The 19561-nt window shown below is 48.2% G+C and overlaps 5 protein-coding genes across 5 annotated transcripts; 3 read left to right on the forward strand and 2 right to left on the reverse strand.

Annotated features, from left to right (window-relative positions):
* Nucleotides 1–1439: 1439 nt before the first annotated feature.
* Nucleotides 1440–3140, forward strand: N7483_006959 (cytochrome P450; the record flags this gene model as incomplete). The annotated part of the gene is made up of 6 exons (XM_057090396.1): nucleotides 1440–1591; nucleotides 1651–1842; nucleotides 1906–2057; nucleotides 2115–2359; nucleotides 2413–2684; nucleotides 2744–3140. 6 exons carry the CDS (start codon nucleotides 1440–1442, stop codon nucleotides 3138–3140), a joined length of 1410 nt encoding a protein of 469 aa, XP_056945137.1.
* Nucleotides 3141–3435: 295 nt separating this feature from the next.
* Nucleotides 3436–7262, forward strand: pex1 (AAA family ATPase peroxin 1; the record flags this gene model as incomplete). Its single annotated transcript, XM_057090397.1, has 4 exons — nucleotides 3436–3546; nucleotides 3604–3840; nucleotides 3890–3968; nucleotides 4030–7262. 4 exons carry the CDS (start codon nucleotides 3436–3438, stop codon nucleotides 7260–7262), a joined length of 3660 nt encoding a protein of 1219 aa, XP_056945138.1.
* A 2987-nt stretch (nucleotides 7263–10249) lies between these two features.
* Nucleotides 10250–12440, forward strand: N7483_006961 (tricorn protease N-terminal domain-containing protein; the record flags this gene model as incomplete). The annotated part of the gene is made up of 3 exons (XM_057090398.1): nucleotides 10250–10463; nucleotides 10526–12182; nucleotides 12236–12440. 3 exons carry the CDS (start codon nucleotides 10250–10252, stop codon nucleotides 12438–12440), a joined length of 2076 nt encoding a protein of 691 aa, XP_056945139.1.
* A 271-nt stretch (nucleotides 12441–12711) lies between these two features.
* N7483_006962 (S-adenosylmethionine-dependent methyltransferase) lies at nucleotides 12712–14562 on the reverse strand (the record flags this gene model as incomplete). Its single annotated transcript, XM_057090399.1, has 3 exons — nucleotides 12712–13689; nucleotides 13812–14108; nucleotides 14299–14562. The coding sequence occupies 3 exons, from the start codon at nucleotides 14560–14562 to the stop codon at nucleotides 12712–12714; spliced, it is 1539 nt and encodes a 512-aa protein (XP_056945140.1).
* Nucleotides 14563–15293: 731 nt separating this feature from the next.
* Nucleotides 15294–19104, reverse strand: N7483_006963 (carbamoyl-phosphate synthase (glutamine-hydrolyzing) CPA2; the record flags this gene model as incomplete). Its single annotated transcript, XM_057090400.1, has 3 exons — nucleotides 15294–15401; nucleotides 15462–18517; nucleotides 18753–19104. The coding sequence occupies 3 exons, from the start codon at nucleotides 19102–19104 to the stop codon at nucleotides 15294–15296; spliced, it is 3516 nt and encodes a 1171-aa protein (XP_056945141.1).
* Nucleotides 19105–19561: the final 457 nt, after the last annotated feature.

Here is a 19561-nt window from a genome sequence, read left to right on the forward strand (position 1 = left end):
AAGCGACATTTTTGTTAATATTTTACTCGCGTAAGATACCGAGCGAATCATGGAAATTTGTAATAGCATCAATGGAGTATGTATCCGGGATGAATGGGTCCTTGATTATGTAGTAACTTTAAGCACTTGATATAATGGGCATTGTAGCCAAAGGTACAACTTGAACCGTGCGCATACACTCGAAGGTTCGGGTTCAAGTTGGCAACCTTGGAATGCACATTCTGGTTTTAAGGAAAGAATCCGTGGATGTATCTTCAAGTTCCAAGACCAAGCAAAATATTCAGTATTTGGATCCTTTAAGTTGTAATAACTAGATTAATTAGTTTCATCCAAAATCTCTCAGCCCTGGGATTCGGTCCCACATAGGCTGCACCGGGCCGGTCCGCATAGCTCAATGAGGGATTCCGAGTCTTCGCATCTCATTAAGATTGGTAAACTTGCTCAGCGACACCACGACGTGCAGGATTAACGATATTGAACATTTCAATGTCATACCAATAGCCTATGAACAGACTATGTGGGTATAAGACGCAATGAGATGCATACCTTCGATTTGAAATTCTATATGGCAACTCGAATCATTCAAATGTTGAAGCTAGAGAGGGGCCATTTGGATGATTCATGGTTTCATCACCCTGTCGATGTTTCACATGTTCCAGTTCAAAGCGTCATTTTTATCTTCTGGGAAATGTACTCATTGATGATCCTTTCTCCAACGGTAATAGCTGAGAAGTATGTGTTGAAGTAGAGTAACATTTGAATGTTTAGTCCTTCCGTGATAGCGATGATGAGAGCCGCCGAGACCATCACAGCTTGTATATTAGCAAATGATTCATCTAGACGAGACCAAATGACTCGGAGCAAGGAGGGTACAGGAGTATCTTCCTCATGCAAAGACGTACTGAACCCCGCTCAACGATCATAATGGACCTATTGGACAAAATCCTCCTCGTCGCTGGGTCCACTTCTTCTCTGCTGTGTTACCTACAAGGATAATGATTTTACAGCCAGTTATGGTTTACGAAAATGAACAATCATCGAAGGAAGAGATTAAAAAAAGACATCATGATGGCACCTGGATGTGCACCCCCTCTTTCTGGAAACTTGAAGATTTTTAAATTCCCATTCCCATGATTATTGACAATCTTTGAGATAATATTGTCACTATCTTATTTGCAGCTCGTCAACAACGCTATGTCTCTTCTTCTGGGTTTTACCTTTATTATATTCCCCGTGGTTGTCTATTTTATCACTACCATTCGCAGCCGTGAAAAGCTGAATTTGCCCCTACCACCAGGTCCTCGAGGACTACCTATTATCGGTAACTTACTGGATCTTCCAGGTCGACACGAAAGAGATTGGGAGTGCTATCACAAGCACAAAAAGCTATATGGTTCGAAAATCGGCTCTCAAAATGGATTAGCGACTTGGACCTTCAAATGTTGACGCTTCTTGACACAGGCCCTATCAGCTACATGAAGGTTTTAGGACAGCCTCTGGTTATACTCAGCGATCCCGATATTGCTTTGAAGCTACTAGAGAAACGCTCTGGTAAATACTGGTCGCGCCCAGTATCGAATTTTGCCGATATGTAAGACTCGAAGAAACAACCCAACCATTCAACCGAGAGGTGACAGCTGACCTCTTCAGGTCGGGTTGGAGTCGAATCCTTGGCGCACTCATCAAGCCAGAGGACATTCGATTAACTCGAAAGTTTCTCCATCAAGAGATTGGTACCAAAGGATCTTTTTCATCCTTCGACGATATCCAAAGATCGGAGGTTAGTCGTTTGTTGTTAAGACTACTGAAAGAACCAGATGAGCTTCAAGGAATTATAAGGAAGTAAGTGCAACAATTATCGGAGTGACCAAAGCTTGAGCGCAATTGATTTTTAACACCAACCAGAGAGGCTGGCGCGATCACTTTGAAGATTGCATACGGTTATAACATTGAACCTCACAGTCGTGATCCCTTGGTGGATCTTGCCGAAACAGCAATAAATGAATTCTCGCTTGCGCTCGTCCCAACGTCATGGCTAGTGGACTTTGTGCCAATCTGTAAGTGAGATTTCAAGGAACATAAGTTAAGCTTTGATGATTAATTCGTGAGACTAGTAAAATATTTGCCGGTCTGGTTCCCTGGTGCAGGTTTTATCAAAACTGCTCGGCAATTCAAGGTCAATTCAACTGCCTTCACTGATATCCCATACAATTTTGTCAAGCAACAAATGAAGACAGACTCGTTTATGCCATCTTTCCTGTCTAATTGTCTGCAGCGCAATCCTGTAGCACCTGGATCCAAAGAAGAAATTATTCTTAAATGGGCAGCAGCAGATTTGTATGCTGGTGGGTCAGATACGGTGAGAGAAAGTACAACACTCACAGTATATTACTGTTACTAAGAGAATACCAGACTGTCTCTTCCATGTCCAGTTTCTTCTTAGCTATGGCTCTTTTCCCTGAAGCTCAACGCAAGGCCCAGGAAGAGATTGACTCTGTGATCGGAAGCCATCGACTCCCTCAAGCTCACGAGCGGGAATCCCTCCCCTATATGAATGCATTAGTCAAGGAAGTGCTCCGATGGCACCCGGTGTTGCCTGTGAATATTGCTCATGCGTTAGTCCAGGATGATGAGTGCGAGGGCTACTTTATCCCTAAAGGATCGTTCGTTCTTGCCAACATATGGTATGCAGCCCTGAATTTTGAGAAATCAGAGGTTATGAATAGATACTAACCCAGTACAGGACATTCACTCACGACCCAGATGTCTATGATGAGCCCATGACTTTTAAGCCGGATCGTTTCTTGGAATCTTCAAATGGGCATAAACCAGCACCCGATCCCCATCGCTATGTATTCGGCTTCGGACGTCGAGCATGTCCTGGCCGGGTCCTGGCTGATGGGAACATATTTCTTTCCGTGGCCCAGATTCTGGCTGTGTATAACATCTCGAAGCATATAGTGGACGGGAAGGTCCAGGATATTCAACCGAACTTCACAGGAGGAGGAGTCATCAGCCACCCCGCCCCTTACAAAGTATCTGTCAGCCCAAGAAGCCAGAAGCATCAAGAGCTCATTGAATCTCTGGAGGAATTGTATCCTTGGGAGAAAAGTGATGCGGCACTTCTACCCAGTATGTAGGAGCTCGATTTCACGGATGGAGAGCATGTGAGAGAGCAAGAATATATTGGAAGCTAGAAACTTCGTATGCGTTTTGATTCGTGTATCAATGTAGGAGTTAGCTTAATTTAGAGTGTTAACGTCAGGGGCTGAACCTCAAGTCGGCATCTCAACTGCATTTGATGCCCGATTTCAAAGGCCACAATCAATCAGCCGAGGTTCACAGTGGACCGATTCCCGGGCGGTGACCCAGCCCTGGAGCAGTCAAGAGACCGGGGAAGCCCCCGTTCCCCACCTCTTTCTCATGAACACCAACATGGCGCCCAAGAAGCCCTCCACGACGGCGGAAGTCGCTCTTGTTCCTTTGAAGAACTGCCTTGTCAATCTCCCGCCGTCGCTGGTCTCCTTGCTGGTCAATGCGGATACGGTATGTCTCAGGAACAAGTCTAAGATTCGCTTTTCCGGCTAACTCATGTGATTGTAGACTGCACAGAATGTCATAATCGAATTGCAATACAAGTCTCCGACTGGAAAAGCGAATGGAGCTCCGCCAGAGCGATCATGTTACTTGGGATGGACGGGCATGCCGAGCAAGCGAAGGCTTGCGCCGGTAGTAAGCCGCGACGGCATCGGCGCCGGCTACTCTAGAGAACAAGAGATCTCAACCGTGGAGCTGGACACAACATTTGGAAGACTTCTAAGCCTTACAGAGGGACAGAAGGTTTGGACTCATTATGCTGTATTTTGAGTCGTGTGTTAACTTAGTGCAGGTCGGACTACTTGTACATCTTGACCCGCCCGTCGCGCATACGATCAATATCGAGCCATTGACCCCAGAGGACTGGGAGAGTAAGTTTCCCCGACCCATCGCAGAACAATCGCACGGTACTAATTATATGTCTTTGAATAGTCATTGAACTCCATGCCACATTTTTGGAACTCAATCTCTTATCACAGATCCGAGCTCTTCCCAATCCTTCCTACGCCACGGCGCAATCGGAGCATATGCACCCGCTTGCACTCCACCTCTCCCCCACATCTACTGCGAATATCGTCGTTACCTCCCTCGACCCCACCCCATCAACAACTTCTCCGTTTGCAAAGATTGCGCCCGATGCAGAGGTCATTGTCGCGCCGAAAGTCCGATCGAAGCCCGGTAAACAATCTCGTGGTGACAGTCGGAGTAACGCTGGGAGTAGTAGAAAGAGCACTGGCGGACGAAGTGCTTCGAGTACGGTTCGCCAGAAGAATCGGTCTGACTCCAGCAGTCGAGGCGCTCTCTACCTTCGCGGCGTTGACCGCGGGGCTGCAGATGAATTGTTCGAGACTGAAATAGAAGAGGACGAGAACGATGGACTTCGCGTTTGGGTGGATCCAGAACTACTGGCGTCACAAGAACTGCGGGGTGCGAGCTGGGCATGCGTCTCAATTGTACAGCCTTCAGGTCTTAAGCCCCCGGTAGATCCCCAGCAGCAATTGGCCCAACAGGAACAGAAATCTCAAGAGGCGGGCTCTCCTACTACTAAGTTGGTGGCTAAATTGCTTCCCTGGGAAGATGCTCCTGATAGTCGACACGCAGCGATGTCTACTTTACTCTGCACGGCCCTTGGTGCAGAGAATATGGTGGGAGGAGTCGTGCGCGTGGAAGCTGCTCCGCCACAATTGCATCGCTCAGCGGTGAAGACACTCAAGGTGTACCCGTTCATCGCGGATGCTTACAAGAAGAAAGATGGGCTCAAGTTCGGATCTGATACTGCTGCGTCTCGAGATGCCTTAGCTGAGCGTCTGAAGGTCATTTATGGCAGTACTGGTTCCGACATCGGTTTGTTTTCTGGCCCATTGACTGATGGCATGGTTCTTCCTAAGGTCGAAAACCATCCTTCGGTTTCTTCATTTGATGGTGCTATCTTACGTTTTGACCCTCCTCTGAAAGGAGGGGCTGACGAGACCAAGACCATGTTTGGATGGCTTCTGGGCTCTGAAGCTATCCTCAACATCGAGGTTCAGGCTGACATTCCCAGGCCATCTGGCTCGGGCTCATCTGCCCTGCCCACGGATGATCCTCTCTCAGATACTGTCCCTCACCTCGTTGGGATTGACAAGTTGATCTCCCAGTCTCTGTCAAACTTGACAAAATCATCATCTATTTTATTGACCGGAGGCCTTGGCTCTGGAAAGACAGCGCTTGCACAACTTCTGGCCCATCGCCTCCGTAAAGATCATCTTTTCAACGTCAAGTATTTCTCTTGTCGCAAGTTGGTGACCGATGAGACTCGTATTTCAAACATAAAAGAGGTCTTGAATCGCCTTTTTATGTCTGCTTCTTGGTGTGCTCGTCTCGGCGGACAAGCGGTTGTAGTCCTTGATGATCTTGACAAGCTTTGTCCCATGGAGACTGAGATGCAAGTCGGTGGAGACAACGGACGCAGCCGCCAGAATAGCGAGGTCATTTGCTCTATGGTTCGAGAGTATTGTTCTATGAATTCATCAGTGGTACTGTTGGCTACGGCACAGGCTAAGGAATCCCTCAATAATGTTATTATTGGTGGTCATGTTGTTCGAGAGATCATCAACGTGAGAGCCCCTGATAAGGAAGGTCGTCGCAAGGTGCTGGAGACACTCACTAGCCAAGACAAACCTACTCGGGCTTTGAATGGTCATCAACGTACAACAAGTACTTCCACTCAAGACTCATGGCTTGATCCTTCAAATCCTGGCAGTCGGCCCAGTTCTTCAGGTGGCGATGGCTTTGTTTTAAGCCGAGATCTAGATTTCCTTGAGCTTGCTGGAAAGACCGACGGGTATATGCCGGGCGATCTTGTACTATTAGTAGCTCGAGCTCGCAACGAGGCACTCATCCGCTCTGTCCAGGATTTGTCTGCGGAGTCCAAGATGATTACTCTGGGCTTCGATGATTTTGAAAGTGCCTTGAAGGGCTTCACGCCCGCTTCTCTCCGCAACGTGACCCTCACTTCATCTACGACAACTTTCTCGGCAATTGGCGGTCTTTTCGAGACTCGCAAAATGCTGCTGGAGACCCTGCAATACCCAACTAAATATGCGCCCATTTTCGCTCAGTGTCCCCTACGACTACGATCTGGTCTCCTACTGTATGGATTCCCAGGTTGTGGTAAAACCATGCTAGCTAGCGCAGTGGCAGGTGAATGCGGCTTGAACTTTATCAGCGTCAAGGGTCCCGAGATTCTGAACAAATACATCGGTGCCAGTGAGAAGAGTGTTCGCGATCTCTTTGAACGAGCTCAAGCAGCTCGTCCGTGCGTGCTATTCTTTGATGAATTTGACAGTATCGCCCCTAAGCGTGGTCACGATTCCACTGGTGTCACTGATCGTGTTGTCAACCAGCTTCTTACACAGATGGACGGAGCGGAGGGTCTCTCGGGAGTCTATGTTCTCGCGGCGACATCTCGCCCTGATCTGATTGATCCGGCTCTTCTTCGCCCTGGACGTTTGGACAAGTCTTTGCTTTGCGATATGCCATCACATGCAGATCGCATTGACATCATTCGGGCGGTCAGCTCAAAACTGAAGATGAATGACGAGGTTGCTTCTCGCTTGAATGAGATCGCCGGCGAGACGGAAGGATTCTCCGGTGCTGACATCCAGGCAGTGGTGTATAATGCCCATTTGGAGGCAGTGCATGATGCACTTGGTGACCGCACCGCCGAAGCGACCAAGCCCAACGCCAAGTCAGGCGCCACAAAACCGTCACCTTCGAATACATCCAGCAGATCCTTCATCCAATTTCTCTACTCTTCCTCCGAGGAGGCGTCCGGGAAAGTCACGATGCCCCCTCCAGCCGTGGTTGCAGCCAAACTGGATGCAATCAAAAACTCCCGTCGCCGCCAACGCCAACTTGAGAATGGCGGCGCCTCATCTGGGACTTCTTCCGTTTCAGCTCCTGCAACTAACGGGGCCGACGGCTCTGCCGATGAGCTCCGTGATGAAATTATTGTCCGGTGGGAACATATTGAGCGATCGCTCAAGAGCACCCGCCCCTCGCTTAGCCCTGCAGAACGCCGTCGCTTCAATGGAATTTATCGAGAGTTCGTGGTTGGGCGAAACGGGGAAATGCCCAATGGTGAAGCAGGAAATGAAATTGGAGGTCGCACAAGCTTGATGTGATCGGCCTTGGTCTAGCCCTGTATCTACGGGTAGATTGTGATGGATCGGTAGTGGGAACATCTGGACGAGGTCCGAGTTTCTGTATATTTGTAAACATTATCATTTTGCATTGTTCCTGTGGTTATTTACTTTGCTTTTGCTTGTACCTACACATTTATTCCATTCAAGTTGCATTTGGATGAGTATCTTTATTGATTTTACGCAGTCCGAGTCTCTACTGGTGATACTAGTGGACCTTCTACTAGTACGACCTCAGTCCATAAGCAGTATTCCTGTTTCTGTTCCTGCTTTCAGCTAAGATGAGGCGCCGAAGAACCTTGAAATCCACGTGTGATTATTCACGGAATCACGGAATTGATTATACTAGTAATTAACCCCACCGCCCCTTCAAATGTTGATGATAAATCGCTAACAGGGGTCGTCTGACAGCATAAGTACTACTAGTCCTACTAGCACTAGTACCTACATGGAATCAGGATTACTCTCGCACCTGCATCCAGATAGTGGCGTAAATTCACCCGTTTGAATGGCCATTGTATCAGGGTCCTGCAAACTGATCTTGAATTAATATACAGTCGGGAAAACTTCCTAGTCTCAAGTGCTGAAATCCTGATTAGCTTCAGGGACAATTGACACCGCTCTACTATACATAATATCAGTATGGATTATAGCCAGTATCAAGGTACTACTACTAATACCTCCAGGGCTGGGTAGTAGATGAATAATCGAATATTCCGGATTTGTAAAAGAAGTCATTTATTTGGTCAACATTTGAATATCAATTTCATACATTGAAGACATCTTGGCATGCATATTGAATGTATGCAATGCCGCATACTCTCCGAGGCTATGGAATATCCGAGTTCGTGCCCAAGGGAAAAGAAAACTATGGTGAGAAGTTTAATATCGGCGTATTCCGTACTCATCATCTTGATCTATAGATGTCGCTAAATAGTAATCATGATGTTTGCCAGGTACTACTATTCCGTACCTTGAGTCCACTTCGTATGGAGTCTCGGTCCTAATGTGTATTAGTTTCCGCATATGCCGCTGTACTATGGACTGTAGTATGGATTCAATCGCATCAATCACTGTGAATATCTCTAACCGATTTCATCTTAATTCTCCTCGCTTGACACTCATAGTCCTTTGATTTCATATATCCGTTTCATGGCAATCTCACCAATCAAGCGGCAGACAATACCAATTGGGAGAGAATTCATGAATCAGTGAGCATTGAAGGATTGAAGGATCGACATACAAACTTGAACTCGGAGCATTTAATTCGGAATCCGTCTAATGTTAAGACTCCACTGATTAAATGAAAAAGTCTCTTGGCACAGCGCCTTGTAACTGTGTAAAAAATAGCATTCACGGCGGACTGGATCGGAAACGTCCGAGCAGTGATTTCTCATTATAGAAATGATGTGTGATGCTAAGCAATATCAAGCATACTTATCTGTGGCTTGAACTTAAATAAAAAAAGAAATAAAAAAAGAAAGGAACCTTCTACCTATTGGACCCCGCAGTAATGATATCACTTTACATAGGTCAATAGAATATCAAGTTAGGGCATGCGTTGTTTCCTAAGAATAGCCTCAACCTAATATTATAATAGGCAGCAGAGATATGTGAACCCTGCGCCACGCTTGCATATGTAATCTTGAGGGTTTTTTTTCTTTTTTTAAAAAAAAAAAGTTAGACTGCAATACTGGTTAGGTGCAGATCCAAAGTACCACGTCTATGCCAAGGACCCCCTCAAGTGCTCGCGGTGTCGGACGGACCCTCCGGTCAGAAGGTTGTAAGACCCACTACTACTAGTACACTTGTGGAGATGCCAAGGGTCATACTGCTTATTTTCCCGTTAGAAATGTGAGGAAATCAGGCTTCGCTTAGAGCATTTACAATTGATGTGAATTTCATGGAATCTACGCCAAGATACATGGAGGTGTGGTAGATATTGGGCGACAAAGGATTCAGATGTTTACTATTTGTAGTATGTAGTAGGAATATTGAAGGATCACTTGATACATAAAAGGCTATACACTAGTACTACTGTAAGAATGATCCTGGCTAGTCTAATACTAATGTATCAAGTTCATTGGTGCATCTAGAGTATAGTACCTGATCCAGATAGACTCGGAACAAATCATCCAATATGCACATGTGTGAAATCGTCCATTTTGACCTGAAAGGATTCAATGGATATAACTATTTCCATGCTACTCGGTGTACTAGACTACTAGTATCTTCGATTTTCAACTTGAATTCAGACTTCCCCTATATCTCCGAGACCCACGTACGGTCTTGTTTCCTGGATGTAGATTTGTCTAGAAATAAAATAAAAACCAATCTGATTGCGACCACGTTATCAAAAATGGACCCCCTGGGTAATGATCAGCAACGCTAACTGACTGCATTGAACCCTTATTGGACCTTGCCACTATTCCTCAAACGGGGTCTAACCGTCTCCCTCCAGGTTTTTCCCGCATCCATTTAGTGGAGCCTTTGCACCAGTCAGTATCACATCATAATTTCTTCTCGAAGGCAGCGACAATTACTATTTTGAAAATCTCCACGTTCCATTTGACCATCCGATTGTCCAATCGCTGTTCATATCCTTCATGATGACCGCAGATTTTCTACCAGTTGAGGCTTGGTCGTCCGCACCGCCGACGTGATGTCGCGTCGTCCCGAAGTTGCAGATCCCAATCTAATTTTTTTTTTAAAATTATTATGATTATTTCTCCGTGCTCCACGGTCAGTCTGGGCATGCAGAACACTGGCAGGAGAGAAGTGACCGACGGTCCTCAGTGGAGAGAGCCAAGACTGACTAGTACTAGACATTCTTCACCTGGGACATACATATAGCCGTCAATCCTCTCCCATCTTGGATAGAATCAGTCAAGATCCTCTCTTTTTCTTCTTCTTCTTTTGTTGTTTTGATCTTCACATTCTTGTTTGTCAGTTGATCTGACTTTCGAGCTATGCGATTCTCAGCTGCTGTTGCCGTTGCGGCCCTTGCTGCCGGCTCTGCTGCTGCTGCCACTCCTGGCTGCCCATATGCTAAGCGTGCTGCTGGGGCCAATGCTGCTCCAGCATGCCCTTATGCCAAGCGTGCTGCTGAAGCTGCCGCTGCACCAAATGCTAACCCTATCTCTCGCCGTGCAGCGATTGAGGGTAAAAAGGGTATCTTTTATAGTAAGTTGATATACATTACTCCACAGTGCTCAAGGGGCTCATATGCTGATACCAATATCTAGTGAACCGTATTGGACCATCTGGCTCACAACTGTGGATTTCCAATGCTGATGGTACCAACCAGACCAAGTTGTTGGGTGACCAGACCAATGCTTTTGATTACCACCCTAGTTGGTCACCAGATGGCGAGTGGATTGTCTTCACTGGCGAGCGTCGTGGAGCTGGACAATCTGATCTTTACCGTGTAAAGATTGATGGTACAGGGTTGGAGACTCTTGCCGATACTTCCTCTGTTGAGGATAACGGTGCATTGTCCCCCGATGGCAAGTCAGTTGTCTATGTCTCCACTCAGGGCAACTTTACCGCCAACGTCTGGATCAAGGACCTTGATACTGGCATTGCTCGTAATCTGACCGACACTGCTTCTACACGTAGCAGCTCCATCTGGCCCTCTGGCCACTTCCGCCCTTCATGGTCCCCCAGCGGAGAGTGGATTGCCTTCAGCTCTGACCGTGACACTGACTGGACTGGTCACTCTGATGGCACTGGCTGGGAGCATACTCAGACCCTGGGTATCTATGTCATTCGCCCAGATGGCACAGGCTTCCGTCAAGTGGCTTTTGAAGATGATTACGCCCTAGGAACCCCGCAGTGGTCCGGTGATGGAAAGCGAATCATCTATAACAACATCACTCGCGAGAACACCTACTATGCTCACGGTGTCTCCGAAGAACAGGAAGTTATTGAGTCTCAGATCTACAGTGTCGACTTTGCCACCGGCAAGAACATTGTTGCTCACACCTCAGGCGCCTACCCTAAGTTTGGTCAACACTACGTGGCCAACTCGAGCAACATCGGCTACTTCATCAAGGCTGGTGATCTCGAGGGTGTGCACTACACTAAGACTGACTCTACTCACAAAGCTTTCAACTTGACCTACCTCCGTGACCCCTCATGGTCCCCCGATGGATCTAAGATCGTCTACGCCATTCCCAGCTGGACCCAGCAGGCTGCTGAGCTAGAGCTGTGGAGCTTCGACGATGACTGGGAGTACCGCTACATGGATGTTTTCCCTATGCACAACGAGGTAGTCAACCGTCTCGCTACCACTCAGAAGGTTCTCGGTGGTGCCAACGGCTCCATGGTGTCGTCCGACCCACTATACAACGACGTCGTCACTGCGCTGAACTCCTACTCTGTCTACTCGACCAGCAATACCACTGAAGTTATCTTGCTCGAGGAGGGCGAGTCCGGTGCTTTCCAGCCTACTTGGAGCCCCGATGGTACCGAGCTCATCGTTGGCTTCGGTGGTTGGTTCGCTGATCGTACCACCGTCTCCGCGGCTATCTACCGTGCCACTGCCAACGGTAGCACTTTCACTAACCTGACCGAGGTCTCTTACACCAAGAATGACGGTTTCCCATCATACTCTCCTGATGGAACCGCCTACGTTTACCGTCGCTGGGATATGGAGAGCGGTGCCCCATTGGGTCTGCACATCCATAACTTCACTACTGGCGAGACCAGCCAACTCACTGATGGTTGGGACAACACTCCTGGCTGGTCCCCCGATGGCGAGCGCATTGTGTTCACCCGTAACAACAACTACACCACTTCCTACGGTGATCGTTGGTACGATGACCGCTTCGATATCTACACCATTCATCCCGATGGCTCAGAGCTTACCCGTGTTACGGATAGTTTGGCCAACGATGCTCAGTAAGTTCACATTATCACTAGGGAGAAAAGAACTAAACACTAACCTTCTATAGCGCTGTTTGGTCCAAGGATGGCCGTATCATGTGGAGCACTGGTATGTACGGCTTCAAGGATGAGAGCTCTCTCTTCGACAACACCTTCCAGCCTTATGGCCAGATCATGATCATGAACTACGACGGTACCAACAAGACTCTTCTCACTGATACCATTTGGGAGGATTCTATGCCCCTGTACCTTCTTAACGAATGGCTTGAGTAGATGCATGTTGCAGATTTCAAGGTCCAAGGTTGTTCTTCTGCGATCCGCAGTTGCATGTAAATAGATTGACTTTTCTTCTTTCATGTCAATGTTTCTTAAGAAATTGTTACTCGACGAAATGTATTTTCATGACTTATCAAATTCCGGCTTCAAGTTTTCGCATGCGCTTGATTCACACAGTTTGTAGTATTCTAGATGCTTCAGTAACCAAGTGAATCTCAGTATCAATTCTGAACACAAGATAAAACTACAAATTGATATCAATCAACACTTAATCAAAATTAGGCACACTCTCCTTTTCCAACGCCGCATCAACAAGCCTCTCCAAATTAGCCCAAGCCCCACCTAACAAAGCCTTGGCCTGAGAATTCGAACCCAAATCAATACCCTGCGCTCTAAACTCATCATTGACCTGCTTAAAATTGGCTCCAACCAACGTGCGGAAAGAGGGGACAGTACAACTCTCCATCTGCCGACTAGCCAAATCAGCCAAGACATACCAAAGGATGAAATGGAAATTCAACTGGAAATCCTCTAATCGCACCGGATCATCCGGCTTGGTCTCAAAGCTTTGTGAGAGATAGATAGCTAGTTTTGCGAGGATCCACGCATGGAGTTGTCGGATTGGGTGTGCAGGACTGTAGATGAGTGGGTCAACGCGTAGATACCGGATCGCAGCGTGTATGAAAGCTGCGCTGAAACTATTTGTCGACAGGTATGAGAGGATGATTTGGTCTCTTAATTGTGGATATGGTTGTCGGGATAGAGACCAGGTTGCTGAAGAGGCGAGAAGGTTTAGACCCTTGTTCAGAGACTTGATAGATGTAGAAGAATCGGCGTCTGAGTCTGAGGCGGCGTTTAGAAGTTCCAGAGCGTCCCGCTCTGCTGTTTCGACGATTGCAGTGGGGTTGTCATCTGTATCTGGAGATGTGGATAGGGATTCGTTTTGAGATTCGTTGAGATTGGGGTTTGGTCCTTTGCTGCACTTGGGACATTTGCAGGTGAAATAGTATCGCTCCGAAAGCTCACTGCGGCGGACTTGGAGTGGGGTTGTGGTATCGATGTAGGAGATGAAGATTTGTTCGTGCTTTTTGATTGGCTTGATTGCTTTGATGAAGAGTTCCTCGCCGTCGAAGCCGACTGTTGCGTTGTAGTCACAACTGTGATTGATCAAGGCGGCATATGGGTGGAGATATAGACCGATGCGGTCATAAAGAGCTGTTGTGAGGTTGAAGGAGTTGAGATCCAGCTAGTTGATAACTTGATTAGTATGAATTTCATGTCATCATAGGGTACATTCTACTAGTATGCATATCACGAGTACTAATAGTAGCATTCAGATTGCCAGTGAAGATGAGTATATTGACTTACCCTGGCGGCATATGCACAAATGGCCTCCTCAGTCATATCAGTTTCAGAATAGCCTTTAACAGCCTTAGCCGTGAGAGAGACACGATCCATTTGGGTTTGGTTTTGCTGAATCTCGGTGATATGTGTTTCAAGATTGGAGAATACACCAAGTTCCTGGGCAGTGTATTTCCCTTTGCCAGTTCTCAGAACCATACGCAGAATGGCCCGAACATTGTTAGGCAGGATTTGAGGCTTAAGCTTCTGGAAGATTTTACATTCCATAGAATGAGCAAACTTCCAGTCTTTAGCTTGGCATACCTATTAGAATAGTTAGAACATGAAGAAAAGACACATAAAAAACAGCATGCTTTGAAAGTGGGCTTTTGAGAGGGAATCAAGTGTTGAACTTGAAGAAAACATCAAGATGGATGTATAGAACTCTCGGAACAGGAATTCCTCGGGCGATCCCGTCATAACACCGTGACTATACTAGTGTAAATAAACTCACCCGATCACAGTATTTCACAACCCGACATCCAGTGCAGGCCTTCAGATCAGAATTGCCTGCCATCTGTCGCTTTCCAAAGCATCCGGAGCAGGTATCCTCCAGCCGAGGGGAATCAAGAATCGCAACGAAAGGTGTTTTAGCATGCACAACATCTTCGCCGACTTTGATATCTTCGGTCGCGAACAGCCCATTACCCATGCCATTGGGCGCGGGACCAGGAACTGTTCTTGTAGTCACTGATGGCAGCGGTTCTTGAGGAGCCATTTCAAGTTTCAATGTTTTGTTGATGGTTGAATCAACTGCTTCGATACTTTGCGCGATGATGCCCACGGGCGGCCGTTGGCATGCTTAGTCAGCGGTCTCGCTTCAGCCCTGAAGGTGAACACCTGGGCAATCTTGAAAATCCACCTCAATATTGGTCAACATCGGATAATGGGCTAAAAGGAACTATTACATATAATTTGTACTACCACTAGTAACACATAGGTATCTAGGTATTCATTCAAGTTGTGGACTATGTACTGCCAGGAACTACCCAAGACGAAACAACTTGCTGCAAAGGACACTAGAAAAAACTTGAATAACTTAGTTGAAGTGGAGATTGGCGAATATACAGACAATGATATCGAATATGAAATACTATAAAGAAAATAAAATTCTTTTGTCGCTGAAACACAATAACCGAAGTGCAGACGAAAAGAAACCCAGAATCAAATCACATCAAGTCGCAAAGACCCAATTCATCGATGGTGCAGAAGAAACTGAACCCATCAGAGTTGGATCAGCACAACTCTGTGTCCCACCTTGTTTCGCCAGGGGAAGTTAAAGAATAAATAACCCCAAATACATGATCAGACCAGAAGTGTAGTATAAAGGAAATGCAAGCCATCTATCAGTAATACACTCTTCCTTCCCACTTACATCACGCCAATGGATGTGGTATCAAAGGGTTTGGGAGGAGGCTTTTTTGGTGGCTTTATAGAATGGGCCATGATTTACAGGAGCTTGCCACCAACGAACTCGGACCAGCTGCGGACCTCGGAGGGAATACCGTCGACACGGGGCATCTTCTCGTGCATGCACTGAGCAAAAAGCTGGGCAGTCTGTAATTAGAGTGGTTAGCATAAACTGGTCTATTGTGGAGAGGAGTGAAGATTACGTACCTTGGGCTCCATGAACAGAGGAACGCTGAAGTCAACAGCGTTACGACGCATAACGTAGTCCTCATCCAGCTGGGTCTTAGCACGGGTCTTGGCCAGGTTGAAGACACCACGGATGTCGTACTTCTGGAAGACCTCACGCAGAGCACGCTTGTCGGTCTTGGGGAACTCGATGACCTGCACAGAGACGTCACCCTTGCAGGTAGACTCGAGGTGAGACTTGACCTGGTCGTTGGCAGCGTAGAACTTGTAGCCAAGAGGGCTCAAGTAGTCAACGATAGTAGACAGGTAAGGCTGAGTGACATCACCACCGAGGAGGATACCCTCACCAGACTCGGGCATGCGGAAGTTCATGGTGGACTGGAGAGAAGCCCAGTAGGCCTCAACAAGATCCTTACCGAAGCAAGCAATCTCACCAGTGGAGGACATCTCCACACCCAGGAAAGGATCAGCACCAGCCAGACGGGTCCAAGAGAACTGAGGAACCTTGGTAGCGAGGTAGTCGCGCTTCTCTTTCATGAGGTCAACGGGCTCGGGAACATCACGGCCAACAAGAGCTTTGGTGGCAACGTCAATGAAGTTGGTACCCAGAACCTTGCTGACGAAGGGGAAGGAACGAGAGGCACGCAGGTTGCACTCAATGACCTTGAGCTGAGACTCAGCACCCTCCTCATCGGCCTTGATGATCTGCATGTTGAAGGGACCGGTGATGTTCCAGGCCTTAGCGACCTTCTCAGCGATCTCCTTCACACGAGCCATGATGGACTCATCAAGGTTGGCAGGGGGCAGGACCAGAGTAGCGTCACCAGAGTGGACACCAGCGGGCTCAACGTGCTCACTGACGGCGTGGAGGAGCAGCTTACCGTTGGAGGCAACGGCGTCAACGTCAATCTCCTCAGCACCCTCGATGAACTTGGTGATAACAACGGGGTGGTCAGGGGAGACGGCGCTAGCGTTAAGCAGCTTCTCCTTGAGTTCATCGACGCTGTAGATGACGTTCATGGCAGCACCAGACAGAACGTAACTGGGGCGAACCAAGACGGGGTAGCCGACGGACTCAGCAAAGCGCTCAGCCTCAGAAACGGAGGTCAACTCCTTCCAGGCGGGCTGATCAACACCGATGCTGTCAAGGATCTGGGAGAACTTGTGACGGTCCTCAGCCTTGTCAATGTCCTGGGGGTTGGTTCCGAGAATGTGAGCACCACCGGTCTCCTGGAGACGGAGAGCGATGTTCTGAGGAAGCTGACCACCAACAGAGACAACAACACCGCTAGCGGCCTCGAGCTCGTAGATATCCATCACACGCTCGTAGCTCAGCTCTTCGAAGTACAGCTTGTCAGCGGTATCGAAGTCAGTGGAGTAGGTCTCGGGGTTGTAGTTGATCATAACGGTCTTCTTGCCCATGTTGCGGAGGGAGAGAGTAGCGTTGACAGCACACCAGTCGAATTCGACGGAGCTACCGATACGGTACACACCGCTACCCAGAATGAGAGTGCCGTGGTCATCGAAGGTCACATCGTGAGAGGTGGCGTTGTAGGTGGTGTACAGGTAGTTGGTGTCGGCAGGGAATTCGGCAGCCAAGGTGTCGATCTTCTTGACCCAAGGGGTAATACCGAAAGATTTACGGCGAGCGCGAACCTCATCCTCAGTAGAACCAACCAGGAGGGAGATCTGCTTGTCAGAGAAACCAAGCTTCTTGGCCTTCATCATCATCTCCTGCTTGACGCCGAAGAGGCTGCCAATCTCCTTAAGCTCGTTGTTACAGTCAACAATGTTCTGGATCTTGTACAGGAACCACTTGTCGATCTTAGACAGCTCATGGACCTTGTCCACAGAGTAACCCTCGTGGAGCATGGCCTGGCCGACAGCCAACCAACGGCGGTCAGTGGGGTTGGTAAGAACATCGTCAAGGTTCTCAAAGTGGTCACCCTGGAGACCAAGGTACTTAGGGTCAACCTGGCGAATGGCCTTCTGCAGGGACTCCTCGAAGGTACGGCCGATAGCCATAACCTCACCGACAGACTTCATAGCAGAACCAATGTCACGGTTGACGTGCTGGAACTTGCTCAAATCCCAGCGAGGAATCTTAGTGACAATATAATCCAGACTGGGCTCGAAGTTGGCAGTGGTGGTCTTGGTCACAGCGTTAGGAAGCTCGGGCAGGGTGTGGCCGAGACCGATCTTAGCAGCAGTGTAGGCAAGAGGGTAACCAGTAGCCTTGGAAGCCAGAGCAGAGGAACGGGACAGACGCGCGTTAACCTCAATGACACGGTAGTCAAGACCATCGGGCTGCAGAGCGTACTGGACGTTGCACTCTCCGACGACACCCAGGTGACGAACGATCTTGATAGCAGCGGTACGGAGCATGTGGTACTCCTCGTCGGACAGAGTCTGACTGGGGGCAACAACGATACTGTCACCGGTGTGGACACCGAGAGGGTCGAAGTTCTCCATGTTGCAAACAGTGATACAGTTGTTGGCAGCGTCACGGACAACCTCGTATTCGACCTCCTTCCAGCCCTTCAGGGACTTCTCAACCAGAATCTGGGGAGCCAGAGACAGGGAGCGAGAAGACAGATCACGGAGCTCATCCTCGTTCTCAGCAAAGCCGGAACCCAGACCACCAAGAGCGTAGGCGGAACGAACGATGATAGGGTAGCCAACGGTCTCGGCGGCCTTCAGGGCATCGTCGACGGTGTTGACAGCAATGGACTCAGCGATGGGGATGTTAATCTCGTTCAGAGCCTGGGCGAAGAGGTCACGATCTTCACTGGTCTCCAGAGTCTTGATGCTAGTTCCGAGAACCTTGACACCGTAACGCTCGAAGATACCCATGCGGTTCATCTGGACACCCAGGTTCAGACCGGTCTGGCCACCGAAGGTAAGCAGGATACCGTCGGGGCGCTCGCGCTCAATGACGTGGGTAACATATTCGGGGGTAACAGGAAGGTAGTAGACCTCATCAGCCAGCTTGTGGTCGGTCTGGATAGTCGCAATGTTGGGGTTAATCAGAACCGACTGGACACCAGCCTCCTTGAGGGCCTTCAGAGCCTGAGAACCTAATTAACGTAAGAGACAGATGTCAGTGGTCTGAATGACTTTGTTACATATATAAAAAGTGCTTGCGGAGATGACCATGTCCAATGCGAATTCCCCGCGGAGAGAAGGCAGGGGCTTTGAAAAAGGCAAGCTATCGTGTGCCTGCGCTTTTCCATGCCGTCTACCCTCAATGGATATGAAACAACAACCGGACCATCATGCTCTACAAAGAAATTATCAATCCTTTACACATACCGGAATAATCGAACTCTCCAGCCTGGCCAATGCTGAGGCCACCACTACCAATGACAAGCACCTTCTTGACATCAACGAGGTTGCTGCCGGGCTTGACAACACCGCTGGCCAGGTAAGACTCAGCGGAGGGAGTCTTCTGAGCCTCAGCCAGGCGAGAAAGCGAGCTGGAGAAAGAGCGCAGCTGCTGGGAACGAGCCGGGGAAGGGAGCTTCTGCAGGCGCAGAGCGGAGGCCGTTGATCGGACAGAAGACTGAGAGGAGAAAGCGCGGAGAGAGAGAGCCGGGCGAGTCTCAGCGAGACATCGCTGGCGCAGCAGATTGGCTGCTTGCCCACAACGAGCTGCAAGAACCATCGTGCCGCAAGTTCAATTTAAGAACTAGAAAGGTCCAATGGCCCGAAGGTGGGAATAAGTTGTAGAAGATGAGTCGACGGGGAGGTCTTTTTTTTCCCCCACCGGGCTCGCTAATTGGTTCGTTGGCTTCACCGTATCAGGGTCCACTTTTCTTTTTTCTTTCGTGAAATTTGTATGTTGAAAGATGGATTGAAGAAGAGAGAAGGAGAGATTTAGAGAGAGAAAGAAGAAGAGAAAGATCAATTGCAATATTTTGATTTTCTACCTTTTTTTCCCTATTTTTTTTACTATCTTTTTGGTCCTAAGTATGAGTCAGTCGTTGAACTCGGTGGATGATTTAAGGAGTGGAGACCCCAGAAAATCCTATATACAGCATACTCAATACTCTCAATAGAATATGGTGAGCTAAAATAGATTAATTAAAGACCCTCAAGCCTCAAGATCTCAGTATATCATC

The sequence above is a fragment of the Penicillium malachiteum genome (genome assembly GCF_028827825.1).
Source record: "Penicillium malachiteum strain IBT 17515 chromosome Unknown utg000003l:1.0-4950554.0:1.0-4952489.0, whole genome shotgun sequence".
In the NCBI taxonomy this organism is placed as follows: Eukaryota; Fungi; Ascomycota; class Eurotiomycetes; order Eurotiales; family Aspergillaceae; genus Penicillium; species Penicillium malachiteum.